This window comes from Nyctereutes procyonoides, unplaced genomic scaffold (genome assembly GCF_905146905.1).
Source record: "Nyctereutes procyonoides isolate TBG_1078 unplaced genomic scaffold, NYPRO_anot_genome, whole genome shotgun sequence".
NCBI classification, from domain to species: Eukaryota; Metazoa; Chordata; class Mammalia; order Carnivora; family Canidae; genus Nyctereutes; species Nyctereutes procyonoides.
In genome coordinates this window covers 6,576,826-6,591,928 of record NW_026575026.1, presented here as the reverse complement: position 1 = coordinate 6,591,928, position 15,103 = coordinate 6,576,826, and the positions used below count along the sequence as shown (strand labels likewise).

Below are 15,103 nucleotides of genomic sequence, written 5' to 3'. Positions count from 1 at the left end.
ATTGGATACTTCCTTTGTATCCTTGAAACATCCCCGAAATGTCTAAAGTAGCACCTTCTCTTCTTCCAGTTAAGGTGACTGAAACAGAGTAAGATACATGAGTTAGAGGTTTTCCTTCATTTTTAAAAAGATTTTATTTATTTATTCATAGAGACACACTCAGAGAGAGAGAGAGGCAGAGACACAGGCAGAGGGAGAAGCAGGCTCCATGCAGGGAGCCCGACGTGGGATTCGATCCCAGGTCTCCAGGATCGCGCCCCCGGCTGCAGGCGGCGCTAAACCGCTGAGCCACCGGGGCTGCCCGAGGTTTTCCTTCATTGTGAAACTATTCACAAGATTCTCTCTCTGGAAGAGACTCAGATAGTAAAAAAGAGATGAATACCTAGAATTTATATTTGGCTTTGTGACTTCATTTTTGGTGGCCACTGTATCTCATATGTCTGCATAATAATCTATGCAAAGTAATAGGAATTGGAAGATTCCTAATATGTTCTTACTGTGCTAGACTAAATTCCTGTGTTCCCTGACCAGGGTCCTCTGCAAAGGACACTGCTTGCCTAAATTATAGAATATAAATCACTGGTCATTGGTTAGGCATTGTGGAAATGGGTTTGTGTAATCAGCTCTTGAAGTAATACAATTGTCCTCTCGTCTCCTTTCCTCCCCAGTTCATGGATCGTCTGAAGCTACTGCTGATGCCCCTGAAGCACCAGCCAGACTTTATCTACCTGCGCCATGTCCCCCTGCGCAGAGTCCACCTGTTCACTTTCCTGCAGGTGCTGTGTCTAGCTCTGCTCTGGATCCTCAAGTCAACTGTGGCTGCTATCATTTTCCCAGTCATGGTAGGGACTTCTTTATTTGAACCTACCCATGAAGTCATACCAATGTCATTTGTCATTGTAATATAGAAGACACATGTGTCTTTTCTGTGTGGTTCTCATTTTTTCCAGCTTTGGCCAAATAATTTTGATTTGATTAGTTGTAATTTAAGGTTCCCACATCTATGGTCATGTGCAAGAAAATGCACATGCATACACTTGACGCAAGTCACCAAGTCAGCCTCAGGTCTATCTGTCTCTCCCACAGCTTTAGAAACAGAATTTTCATATACAGACATAGTTTATTACTTATAAAACTCCTCTTAACTCTTAGCCAGAGTTATTATTTTATCTTATGTATATTTGTTTGTATTTTTTTCTCCAAGGAAGCAGGAAAAGAATGATGTAAAATACTAGTGATATTTGTAGAGTCATATCTTTTTTATGATCGTTCCATCTCCTTTTTTTTCCCTTAAACTCTATCCACTTACTGAAAAACACACTGAGTGTGAGAAATGACTCCTGTTTGCCTATTGATATAGTCTACCTATTAGTTTTGCTAAAGACAGGAAAACAAAGTTTAGACCTGGGCAAATTTTGAAATATGTCCAGTAAATCACTTACTGCTTGTGGTAAATAATAATTGAAAAATGCATTCCCTTTATAAAGTATTTTTTATCTTTCTAGAGCTCTTACTTGATCACAAAACAATAATGTCATATCAGTAGTGCCGATGTTGTTAATTTCTCTAGGAGATGAAGAAACGGACATAGAACGTGATGAGGATAAACACAACTGTTTAATTTGAGACAAAGTCATGACTCTTATATCCTAGTGCATACTAATTTTACTCTTGAGCAAAGGCATCTTGGATGTCCCTTTAGAAGTTACTCTTCAAGGGCAATTCATAGAATCAAAGATATATATTTTAAGAATACTGATTTTAGAGGCAGACAGCTGGGGCCCTTTATTATATTTTTTTCCTTACCTGGCTTTGTGATCTTGGATGACATACTTAAGTCTCCAAGCCTTGATTTCCTCAGTTGTAAGATGGAGATCATAATATCTACTTTCTGAGTTTGTGGTGGGAATAAATGAGAAAATACTGCCTACGAGTTTAGCACAGCCTCTGACACACTGTATGTTTTCTGGTTGTAGTAGTGACGGAAGTTGCCCTGTAGATAAATGTCTCTAGCATACTCAAGTACTGCCTCATTACAAGTTAGTTCTTTGTAGATGTAACATATTGTACATTGTACAGATTTTCCTGTTTTTCAAAAACCTGTATACTGTTTTAATTTTGAATAATCATAAACCATATGCAGGTTGTTTTTTTAATCTTTAAACTCTCAGTCATTTTATTAAAATTCTGACATGGAAAAAAATGGTTTAAAAAATAATTTCACATTGACATTCTAACTGAATGTGATCATACATTTCAGTGAACAAAGTAAGTTTTACTTAAGACTTTCATGACCCACTTTCCCCATAAAGAAAATGTTTATGGTCCAGCTAATATAAATCCATATAAGCAAGATGAGTTCTATCACACTCTAGCCTTATACATGATAGATTTCTACTGCCTTTCATAGAGTGGTATCAATACTTATTATGACTTCATCTGACTTTGCTTCTTTCATACTTTCTATATTTATCCTTTCAGATCTTGGCACTTGTAGCTGTCAGAAAAGGCATGGACTACCTCTTCTCCCAACATGACCTCAGCTTCCTCGATGATGTCATTCCAGAAAAGGACAAGAAGAAGAAGGAAGATGAGAAGAAAAAGAAAAAGAAGAAAGGAAGTCTGGACAGTGATAATGATGATGTAAGGAACTTTCCAAAATTCCAAAGTAAAGCTAAAGAAAGAAACGTGAAAAAAAATATATGTGAAACGTGTGTGTGGTGTGTGTGTGTGTGTGTGTGTGTGTGTGTGTGTCTGTGTAAAATCCTTTATGTGAGATATATGGCTGAGTTCCAACAATACTCACCTGGCTGTGTTACCTTCACCTTCCTTTGCCCTTCATTTTCTTTCTTTAGTTCTTTATATTTTCCAAAGTTTTTCTGTAGCTGTTAATATACTAATAGTGGTAAAATGACTTCCAAAAAAAAAAAAAAGGCCCACCACATCTAAATAACTAATTTCCCATATCTCGGATAAAAATGAAATTTGCTTCATAATGTTATAACCCTATCTGGTTCACTATTGGTAATCCAGGATTTAAATTTGAGATAATAATTCAGTTTTATGTAATTTTAAGCCTGATGTGGACAAATACCTGTGACTTCACCTCCTGTGATCTATGTTTTCATTGGAGTAGGCTTTCAACCAAAGTTCTCTGCTCTTGTACTTCTCCTCACATTGAACTTTGCCATGATTTAAGGTAATTTCTCTGTAACCCTTCAATGAAAAGGAAAGGCAATTGGAGCTTAGGTGTTTTTTTTTTTTTTTTTTTTTACATAATTGTAGTAGTCAGTTCTGTAGTCCAGGTGACCCTCCTGCAATTGGGTGATTAAGTTGAGAAATAAAATTATTGCCTTTTTTTTTTTAAATTTAGGAGACCATTTCACAGGTGCTCCAGTAGGGTTCTGTGATCAGAACTAGGGGAACAGCTGGGATTATTTAATACACACATGGGTTTATCCCAGTAGCCTTTTGAAAGGACTGCCAAAGTGACATTTCCTAGGTGAAGATTTGTTGTGGATTTTACTCAGTGCAGTGTCCCCATTCTAATTGGATCCCTTGGTATACAGTCTTAAAGTGAGAGTACAGTTAGGTTTTGGTGTCTACTCTGTACTTGATCATTTTGATTGATCACGCATACTTGTCCTTACTTTGATAAGAGCTCTTTATAGTACATGTTTTTGTTCCTATTTTACAGGAGAAAATTTAGAATGAGAAATGTTAAGTCATTTTTCTAAGCGTATACAACCATAGTGGCAAAGCCAAAACTCCAATCCAGGCCCGTCTGGTTATTTCCAGCTGGTCAGGCTGTCTGATTGTATTCTTTGTGGAGAATTTAGAAATAGTACAGTGAGGGAAGGCAACAGACAAAATTGGATTTCAGATAAATTGATTCAATAAAAAGAGGCTAAATATATGAGGTACATTTAGCTAAAGAGAAAAAGAGTCTCGGAGTTTTTGTGACTGTCATCATCCATCTTCAGTGAGAACAGGTGTATAGATTTTATGTTTCCAGGGATGACAGAAAAAGAAACTGTGTTTGAATTACAATACAGATTAGGGTACACTGTTAAAAAGAATATGTTTAGACGTTGAATAGAAATCAAAATTTGAAATTAATTTCTAGACCACTCAAGAAAAAAAGAGAAAAAAAGAATGACTGAAATATCGACATAAATAAAGTAATATTTCATCTTGAATTTTCAAAACAAGTATGGCAGTTTATGTACATGGACACCAAACTTAAACTTTACTACATATTGGTAATATATGAACTAATATTATAGAATCCTCATCTCTAATAGTTTTTAAGAAAAAAAAATAAAATATCAACTATTGAGAATTTTTAAATTTGTGTTCTCTGGTGTGAAAAGTTGGATCAAATGAGCTCCTGAGAAGTTCTTCTAATTCTTCGTTTCAATGTTTAGTAAATTGTATTTTATTTAGGCAATTTCATTAATGATATTTACCATTTCCAGCTCTGTATTTCCAACAGATTTCTTGAAGATAATGTGTGATACTTCTTTCTTTTCTTTTCCTTTTTCTCTTCTTCCTCCAGCCCCCTTCAAAAAAACAAGCTTAAGTATTTGTCTTAGTGAACTCAAGCAGGCAATTTAGAGTACATGTGTATAATAAGTTCTCTGTGTTGACAAGCTCATTATTTGGGGGCTCTATATTTGGAGGGTGGCTCTCCTAGTGTTCAGCTGGTAATCACGATGCTGGGGGCCATGTATAAAGAGAGCCACACAGGGGCATGGTGGTTACAGAACTTTAATGAGCAGAAATAGTGAAAATTATGGCTTGCCAATATTTTGAGCCACTCAGTCATTTTTGGATTTGCCTGGTAGGCTATGATTAAGGGTTGGCTTCCAACCTATTCATCTATAAATGCTATTATTTGAGGGAAATGTTTGAAATACTGTGATTAAAATTTGTCCTTCTTGGCATCCTCATAAAGGTACATGCATGTGGCATCTTCATTTTTTTCAATATAAATGCAATATCTTATTCCTTTAAAATAATTTTGTGGCTTATTACTCTCTTCAGATTCACCTTAAAAGATTTTCAATGTATATAGTAGTCTGTATGTTAAGGTTTATTTTTTCTTTATTTTCTTTGACCTCTAGTTCTTTTTTCTTTTTTTCCCCTTCCATCTTTTTGCTAAAGGCTATTTCTTTGGTACTTTCAGTTAAGGGATGGATTTGATCTTTTCGGTCCAAACATAGACTTGTATTCAATATAATGAATTCTTTAAAAAAGGAAGGTGGTAATCCTATGAAAATCCCCTATAGTTTTGGCTTAGGTGACCTGTTTTTTCAAACAGCCCCATGAATAGCCTGATTTTGTCATTTTATTCTGGTTGTGATTCTTCTCTGCTTACATGACAATCATAGATACCTATACCTTCCTTTTGATTTTTATTTTTCTCATGTTTTGCTAAGTTTCAGATATCTTTGGGAAAAGCAAATTGAAATGAACCTTTAATGTAAACTAGTTTTAATACAGTATTAAAGTAAGGGGGTAGTTATTTTCAACTGTACATCGAGGGCTCCTTGATAGTGAATATTAGTCTTCTACCTGTCTTTGACGGAAAGTCTCAGACATGGAATCAGAAGGCATAAACGAAAAAAGAATTTCAAGACCATGTTATAGTTGAGGAAGTTTCCTAAATTTAATCTTTCACATAAAGATTATATACTTTACCCTACAGCAAACCCCTAAATATTTGCTGTTTGGGAATCCAGCTTATAGAAAGCCTTATAATTGTTTTAATTTGTAGTGATCTCTCTTTGGTGTGTTTCTAGTTTTAATTGATTTATCCCATTAAGTCAGAAGCGTGGAAAGCAAATGTGAGAAAAATTGTGTAGAATTGGAAAAGTTAGCAAGTAAGAATGATTATATCAGAGTCCTTCTTAGTGTAAATGCTAATATGATAGGCTTGAGCAATAATGGGAGGTAGGGAGAGCTGTATAGTAAAAACTTTCTAAAAACTGTTGTACATTTCTTTCACAGTCTGACTGCCCATACTCAGAAAAAGTTCCAAGTATTAAAATTCCAATGGACATCATGGAACAGCAACCTTTCCTAAGTGATAGCAAACCTTCTGACAGTGAGTAGAACTAACCTCTTGCATGTCTGCTCAAATATGGTTTGCACGTGCGGAGAAAAAAACTTTAGAATTGTCATTTACATTAACTTTCCTTCTATTTTCCTTTCTGCTTTTCCATTTGGAGATTTACACTTAATTACTATAAAGTCTCATTTTTACATTCCTTGAGCTTAACTCTTTCTTCTTCCTTTGATCCATAACCTTTTAAGTTTTTGTTTGGTAGTGTTTTCTCTGATCCAAGTTATCACCAGTTTCTTTCGATTGCTAAACTCATAACCATGTTTTTAATTGACCCCCCCCACTGGTATTTAGAATTGCAGCTTATAGTACTACATCACTGTCTGTTTCTGTTTGCTTTAGCCAATGACCAAATGAGCTCAAGAGAGAAATTGCATCATGAGCCTCTAAATAATCAGTAAATCAATTTTCATATTCAGCATTTGGAATAATTATTATTTTTAATTAAATTAGCAATCATAGGGTGTCTGGGTTGCTCAGTTAAGTGTCTGCCTTCAGCTCAGGTCATGATCCTGGAGTCTGGCGATCGAACCCCATGTCGGACTCCCTGCTTGGCGGGAAGACTGCTTTGCTGTCTCCCTCTGCTCCCCTGCCCCACATCCCACTCATGCTTACATGCTCTTGCTCTATATCTCTCTCAAATAAATAGGTAAAATCTTTTTTAAAAAATAACAAATAAATAAAATAGTAATAATAAAATATTAATAGAACTTTTTAGGTATTACTTATAAAATATATGCAGTTTCTTCCTAATTTCTTTCTTCCTTTTCTGCTGTTTCAAAAACACCTTTTTAACTGGACTGGTCTTTTTGGGCAATAGCTTGGTGGCTAAGGTGTAATGATTTCTGACATATCATCTTTTCTTCTGTAATTGAGTTAACAGGCCACTTGAAAAAGGGAAAACCTCTGTAGTAGTGAATATCTCAAGCTTTTCCAATAGCAAGTAGCAATTGCTTCCAAACTACTTTCACTTTGGGTTCTCATTTGAAGAAAATATATTCTTTTAGATCCAGACTCACTTCAAAGTCTACTAATCTATTATGGGGAAAAGGATAGTTGAGAAACTTTTATTTCTGTTTGACAATGCCAGTTCAACTTCAGTAAGAGGCTACCAAGAAAAGTTTGAAATGCATGACTATTTGTGAAAAATAGATGTATTACTTATCTGTTGCTATGTGACAAAATACCACAAAACATAACAGCTTAAAACAACAAATATGTATTAACTTATATAGTTCCTGACATTCAGGAATTTAGGAGCACATGATTTAGGTGATTCTGTCTCCAGGTCTCTCAGAGAGAGACCTTTTGGCTGGGACCAAGCTTGAAAACCACTGGAACTGGGATCTGCTTCAAAGCTCATGCAGAAGGCAGCAGTTGTTCAGTTCCCTGGCCTATGGGCACCTCCTTAGGGCCCCCTCATGATGTAGTTTCCCCCAATGAGAACAGAAAGAGAAACCAAGATAGAAACTGCTGTCTTTTAGAACTGAATCTCAGAAGTGACGTGCTATCACTTCTTTGCTATATTCCATGAGTCACACACAAACCAACCCTGGTCCAATATGAGAAGGAGTTACACAAGGACATGGATACCAGGATACCATGCTCCAGGGAGCATTGAGGGGTTATCTTAGAGGTTGGCTCACTGGGTTTAAAGAACAGTCAAAGCAATCTCAGCTTTGGTGCCAGTCAGTAACCTATAACTTGTAACTGAGGTTCATTTCTTTTCAGCTCTGTCAGTAGGATTTAGTTAATACTTCTTTTTTGGATTCAAGCTCTTCAAACCGTATCCTGGCTTCATTTTTCCTTATATTAACACTAGAGCATGAATAGCAAAACGAAACTGCGAAAGGGACACAGCACATATGTCTTCTGTTGGCATCATAACCTGGTATAGCCCTTCTAAGCAGAGTTTAAAGGCTACTTAAAAAATAAAAAATAAAAAAGCACCACAGTTAGAATTTAAGGTTCATGGAAAAAGTTTATGGCAAATCAATTATTTAATGCTAGTTGTTACTCATTCTCTCAAAAGCCCCTTAGAAGGTTACATGGAAAATTGACATAATATTAGCAATTTACTTAAGCAAAATATCTTTGATCATTCTAACTGAAATCTTTTCTAATGTCATATTAGTCTTTTATAATCCATGAAAGAACAAAATAGTAGAGGTGCAGGATAATTAAGTTCCTCTCAATCTCTTTCTCCCTCACGAATAACAGCAGGACAAAACTGTAGATGCTAAAAATGAAAGGAAATCCAAGGGCAAAACTTAGGATATTAAGTAGATCCTCTAAAATTGATTGGCCTACTAGCCTTTCACGGATAAAAACAAAGTGGTCCATCCCAGAACACCTAAAAAAAATGAAGCTAACAGATTTTCATCTTCATCATATTACTTAGTTTCTTAGCTTAATACAATGTCTCTTGAAATTATCTAGGGGCCCCTGGGTGGCTCAGTCAGTTGAGCATCTGACTCTTGATTTTGGGTCAGGTCATGATCTCAGGGCTGTAAGATCGAGCCTCGCTCCGCGCTCAGCCAGTGTCTGCTTGTCTCTCCCTCTGCTCCTCCCCCTGCTTGCATATACTCTGTCTCTCAGATAAATAAATAATTTTTTTTTTAGAAAAAGAAAAAACTTGTCTAAATTTGTCTCTCTCTTTCCAATTGTAATGCATCAATTTTTATGAACATTTTTATTTTTACTCTAATTTTATTCATTACCAAAGGGCAGTTTCTGATTTTTTTTTTCTTTTTCAGTTTCTGATTTAAAGAAATTTTTCTTTTCCAGGAGAAAGATCACCAACATTCCTTGAACGCCACACATCATGCTGATAAAATTCCTTTCCTTCAGTCACTCGGTATGCCAAGGTAAAGGACAGCTCCGTGTTTTACATTGCTCTGTGGGATGATTGCCCCACAGAAATGTAGTCCATGGCGGATTATTGGCAGAACACCTTGTTTTCCTTCCTGTCTACAAGCTATCTTAAATTAGTTACCCAATCCCCAGACCTCACCCCAGCTTTTATGTAGAACATATTTGAAAAGACCTACTATACTTAGAAGTAATAGAAACTTTCAGTATCATTAAGGTAAAGCCCAGGATCAACGTTTGCTTTTATCATTTCTCACTTAAGGGATAATCACTGTTTTCTGGCAGCTCTCCAGTAGTTTTCTCCCTCATTTTAACACGGTTCTAGACATTAGACATCCTCCTTAATCTTCCAAAAAGCAAAATCTCTGAACATTTTCTTCATGTACATCTGTTAGTCTTTTAATTTCTGACAGTATCACCTACCTGGCAGTCCTCCTTCTTGATTTTTGTGGTGGTGGGTTTTTTTAAATCTAGGTATGAAATTTTTACTTGAATATCTATTTTGTACATTCATCCCATTTAAAAATGTTTGTTTTTAGTACAAGGAGAGTAGATAAGTATTTAAAAGAACAGAGGACGTGTTCAGCTTCTGTATAATGCATATACATTTGACAGGTAAGAAAGAGAATCTGATTTACTTACCATTTCTTTTCTCTTCTTTTTTTTCTCTTTTTCCTCTAGTCCTCCTAGAACTCCGGTAAAAGTTGTGCCTCAAATTAGGATAGAACTTGAGCCTGAAGACAATGATTATTTCTGGAGGAGCAAGGGAACAGAAACTACATTGTAACCTGTTTGTCTTTCTTAAAAGACTGTTTTCGTTGTTAACGTTCTTGGGTTTTGTCTAGTTGTTTATTTTTTAATTTTTGTTTTGTTTTGGTTTTTGATCATTGGCCAAATAATATAGCACTCACTCTGCTTCTCTCTTGCATAGGTAAAAATCAAGACAATAGCGCACTGTTCCTTAAAACATATCAGAAGAATCCCCTTTTCCTTTCATATTTTCAGATGTGTCCTCTGACAACCAAATTCCTTTGTCACTCAAGACACGCACAGACCCTGTCCTTTTCCTTTATTAAGCAGAGGGCAAAAGTATTAAGGATTTTGTAACACCTTTTATTAAAATATTGAAGGAACTTACAACTTTGGAGCTGTGCTTCTGGCTTGTATGTCTGTCTGGGAGAACAAGCCCTGACCACCAGGCAGCGCCCCTTCTTGCTTGTGGAGCTCTCCAGGACTGGAAAAAGTGCTGCTATGCTACCTTGCTCTCGCTTGTAAGCCCTAATTGTAGAGTTATCAAAAGAAGAAAAACTAAAGGTACTTTACTCCCTGTAGAGAAACTATTGCCATCATTGTAGCAAGTGCTGGAATATCCCTTTTTTCCTATGCAACTTTTTTTAACCCTTTAATGAACTTACCTGTTAAGTACATTGAAGAATATTTTCTTCGTAGATTTTGTTGTTTAAATTATGGGGCCTAACCTGCAACTTATTTTTTGTCAATTTTTTAACTTTTTTTTAATTACTGTAAAGAAAATGAATTTTTTCCTGCAGCAGGAAACATAGTTTTGAGTAGTTCTACCTCTTATTTGTAGCTGCCAGGCTTTCTGTAAAAATTGTATTGTATATAATGTGATTTTTACACACACATACACACACACAAATACACGATCTCTAGAGTAAGCCAGAGGGCTGGATCAGATTAAAAACACCATGTTTCTAAGCATCTATTTTTCCCTTTCTTTAAAAGAAATTTGCTGTTCTATGAAGAGATTGGGGGAGAAGGAGAAGCTCCTATGTAATGAGAATAACTGATGTTTTGATAATAGTAATATCCGGGCATAGATGCTGATTGTATTACCATGTCGATGTCCTATGCAGTATTGTTAGATTTTTTTTTTCATTTTGAGATATTTGTGTTTGTGTACATACTCTGTGTGTGGCTGGTGTACATATGTGCAAAGTTGGAAAGAGACAGAGTGAAGGTAGGCAATGGGCAAAGTTATCCAGCCTCTTGTGTCAGTTTTCATAAAACCCAAACCATGTATGAAAAATTATCAGAGGTCTAAGGGACTTACTATTATGTAAATGAGGGTAAATATATTTTATTGGCAGATACCGTCATTGATCCAAGAGCTCATATTTATAATACAAAACCTATAGGAATATTAATAGATAATTTACACATCTATACAGTGTTTATGAGAATGCAGATAGATCTGCAGAGGTATATGAGGTATATATATATGTGTGTATATATATATATATACACACACACATTTTAACAATGCTCACACATGGTTTTAGGATGGAAAGGCAATTATTCCTTATGATTGGGACATTTAGAATATTTATACATATGTGTGTACATGTATTTCAAAGCACCATATTAAAGATTAGAAAAAAAAGAAAATTAAGCCTTTATTAACCAAATTTAGCATGTTATTTAAATGTAATGTTTTTAATAGACTGCATTATATATTATGAATCTGCATTAAAAACATTTTAAATGCTAAAGCCATGATTTTGGATTTATATAGACGTATTTGTAGTATATCTAAACTAAATATATATAACTAAAACAGATTGTTGGAGGAATACCAGAAGCAGGATGAAACCATGTATTTTGGTTTCATAATATGCACATAGTAACTCCTACTCATTCTTACATTAATTAAATTATGATTCTGTCCTCTTAACATTTTGATTATAAAAATTTTATTATCCTAAATTAGCTGTTACTTTTATAGTATCTGCTAATCTTAAAGCTTTAAATTTTATACAAATTAGATATAAATGACCTGCGATTTTTTCATTAAAATGAAAGCAGCAAATTACATGTTATTTGTTAAAACCTTACATGCCAAGTTTTGGCATCAAATTTGTACTTAATGCTATCCTTAAAATGATTATATAGTCTTTTTTTTTTCATAATATAAAACTATAGGAAGCTTTTTCTTTTTCTTTACCAAGGGAAGCATCAATAAAATGTCTAAGAGCCACACATAATAAGTTTAGTCTAACCTTTGATCTTGTTAAATTAAAGACATTTTTGTTCACTTTTATAAGAGCCCTAGATGTAATAGGGCTTTATTTTTCTGATCATGAATCAAATATTTGAGGATTTGTGCCTCTCTCCATCTCTTTCAAAGAATTCCTAAAGGAACTTAACTCAATATTTCAGCCTTTGAGTAGATCTAAAAGTTACCTGCACCTCCACTGATGATCCATATTCTGTGACAAAAGGTTGAAATTCATGATATGAATGCAGAACAGCACCTTCCATTTGCTAAAAGTAACAGTTAATATCATACCTTTTCAATATTTTGGAACCCATTTTAAAAAAAGGTTTTAAAAAATCATTACTTTCAGAGGAGCAGAAGTAGTTACTAAACAAGCAAACAAAATCTGAAGTCCATACAGAGCCACCAAATAAATTATCTGTATTCTAACTGAATTTACTCATTTTCTGAGAACTAACCAGATTTTTTTGATGGTTTTGTTTCTATGTAAACTGGACGCACAGAATACAGTACAATGGCAATTTTTTTTTACTCAGTCTCTTTCCCTGATGTGAATACAGAGACATGAAATATTCAAGTTGTTAGAAGAAGGAAACTAAGTGTACACTCCCAAGCTGTCAAGAAGGAGTCCTGTGATTATACAAACTTACTGTTGAAGAGATCAGTAGGCCAAGAGTTGACCTTATCAAAGGAGCATAAAGGCCGTAGGTTTTGCATTTGAAAGAAAATCTCTTGGAGACACTGTTTTCCTTGATAAAGATCACTCTTTTCTACTGTGTGAGACAGTTACTTGGAATCCTAACTATTTTCTCTACCATGCACAGTGGTGATCCTGCCTCTTCTTCCAGTCAAACAGTGGAGTAGGGGGTGGAAGATGGAGGCTTAAAGATCTACAAAAAAAACCCCAAAACATAAACCCTCTCTAATCAGCCCCACCTCAAAAAGTAGAGGGTGAGGAGAAGTGATTATCTGCTGTGAGTAGAATTTGTGTAAATGTTATGCACATGCACCAACCCACACACAGAGTAAATCTTTTATCAGCTCTATATTGCTGTTTAATGCAGAGAATGATTGTCTTCCGAGTTTTTAGTTCTTTTTTTTTTTAACTGTGTTAAAGTACTTGAAATGTATTGACTGCTGACTATCCTTTAAAAACAAAACAAAACCATTTGAGTTGTATTACAGAGGTTGACATTGTTCAGGGATGGGACAAAGCTTTCTTCAATTCTTTTCATACCACTTAATGATTTTGGTGCAGGCACTTGATATTTTCTTATTTATTCCGTGATATTTCACATCCACCCTTCACAGCATGAGCATAAAGCCCAGTGGCACCAAGTGGCTGAATACAATCAAATGATATTTTATAGCACTTGACTGTATGAAGGACCTTGGGAGTTTTCAAATGATGATTTCATTGAGCTTCATTGCAGCCTGAAATAAAAATGTTGTATGATAGATGCTAACAGTCAAGTTGCATTTTGACTGGAAATTTTGATATGACCTATTTCTTAGCTCATTTCTCTGTGCTCTATGGGTACATACAAAAATCCTGAATTCTGTTTCCCAGGCTGATCATTGCAACTCAGGGCTAAAGTCATCCAGTGAAACTTTTAGAGCCAGAAGTTAACTTTGTCCCAGTCCCACAATGTGAAAAGAGTGAATAGTGGCCTCTTTTTAGCCATTTTCATGGCTGGTACATATCTGTACACCTTACTTTTCAGAATTAATACGCACTTTCAGATATTCTTATTTTTATTCTCTTAAGTCTTTATTAACTTTGGAGAAATAATGCATCTTTTTATTTTAAATGAAGTAGATCAACATGGTGGAACAAAATGATAAAGAACAGAAAACATTTCAATATATTACTAATAATTTTTTTCCAATATGAAACCTAAAATTCCTATAATATTATAGTATTTTACAGTTTTATGAAGCTTTCTATTGTGACTTTTATGGAATTAAGAGATGAAGAAGATGAGATATTTTAGCATTTATATTTTTCAAAATTAAATGTATACTTAAAATAAAGTAACTTTATGCATTTATGAGTGTCTAGTGGTTCTGTTCAACTCTTCAAATAATTATAAAGTGCCTATTATTTTACTCTTTGGGTGTTATAGGAAATACAAAGATTTGAGTAAATTAGAGTCTCTGACTTCAGATGGCTTTTTAAAACTCCAGGTAGGAGGATAAAATAAGTGTCCAAATTACATGAAATAAGAGATTGTAAGACTTACCTATTCAAGTATTGATGAAGTAGTATCATGCAAGATGCAAGGATTCAAGGCAAAAAAAAAATGTCCAACTAAGAGCAGTGGAATAATAACTGATAAACAGATAAAGTAAATGTGGTATAGCTATACAATGGAATTATCAAAAAATGAAATCAGTTATCAAAAAATGAAATGTTGCCATTTGCAGTAACGTGGATGGAGCCAGAGCATTTTATACTAAGTGAAATAAGTCAGAGAGATACAGATGCCATATGATCTCACACATATGTGGAATTTAAGAAAAAAAAACAGGTGAAAGTATGGGAAAGGGGGAAAGAAAAAAGGAGAGAGGTTAATAAGCCATAACAGACTCTTAATGATAGAGAACAAACTGAGGGTTGATGGAGGAAGGTGAGTGAGGGGCAGGCTATGGTTGAAAGGTATTAAAGAGGGTACTTGTGATGAGCCACTAAATATGAGTGCTGTATATAAATGATGAACCACTGAATTTGACTCCAGAAACCAATATTGCACTGTATGTTAACTAACTAGAATTTAAATAAAATTTTTGAAAACGCAATGGGATGTTTCATTGAAAAAGTAGTGTTGTTATTCTTCTTTTATAAAGTTAGTGAAGTATAAAATGCCATTTTCTTGAAACCAAGATGATACATACAGTCATGCGGGCTGTGTGGTGCAGTTGGTTAAGTGTCCAACTCTTGGTTTTGGCTCAGGTCATGATCTCAGGGTTGTGAGATCGAGCTCAGCATTAGCCTCTGTGCTCAGTGCAGAGTCTGCTTGAGATTCTCTCTCCCTCTGCACCTCCCCCTGCTCATGCTCTCTCTCTCTCTATCTCGCTTGCTCTCT

General features: G+C 35.0%; 1 protein-coding gene across 6 annotated transcripts in view; it reads left to right on the top strand.

Annotated features, from left to right (window-relative positions):
- Positions 1 to 14,806, top strand: part of SLC4A4 (solute carrier family 4 member 4) — a 345,822-nt gene extending 331,016 nt beyond the window's left edge. For 3 of the 6 annotated variants that reach the window (XM_055315264.1, XM_055315261.1, XM_055315263.1), the window contains 5 exons: positions 669 to 842; positions 2,482 to 2,643; positions 6,013 to 6,109; positions 8,915 to 8,994; positions 9,680 to 14,805. In XM_055315264.1, coding sequence (XP_055171239.1) covers positions 669 to 842; positions 2,482 to 2,643; positions 6,013 to 6,109; positions 8,915 to 8,958 — 477 coding nt within the window. In that variant the 3' untranslated portion in view covers positions 8,959 to 8,994; positions 9,680 to 14,805. Of the gene's footprint in view, positions 1 to 668; positions 843 to 2,481; positions 2,644 to 6,012; positions 6,110 to 8,914; positions 8,995 to 9,679 lie in introns of all 6 variants that reach the window. The other 3 variants (XM_055315262.1, XM_055315259.1, XM_055315265.1) reach the window with 2 other exon arrangements.
- Positions 14,807 to 15,103: the final 297 nt, after the last annotated feature.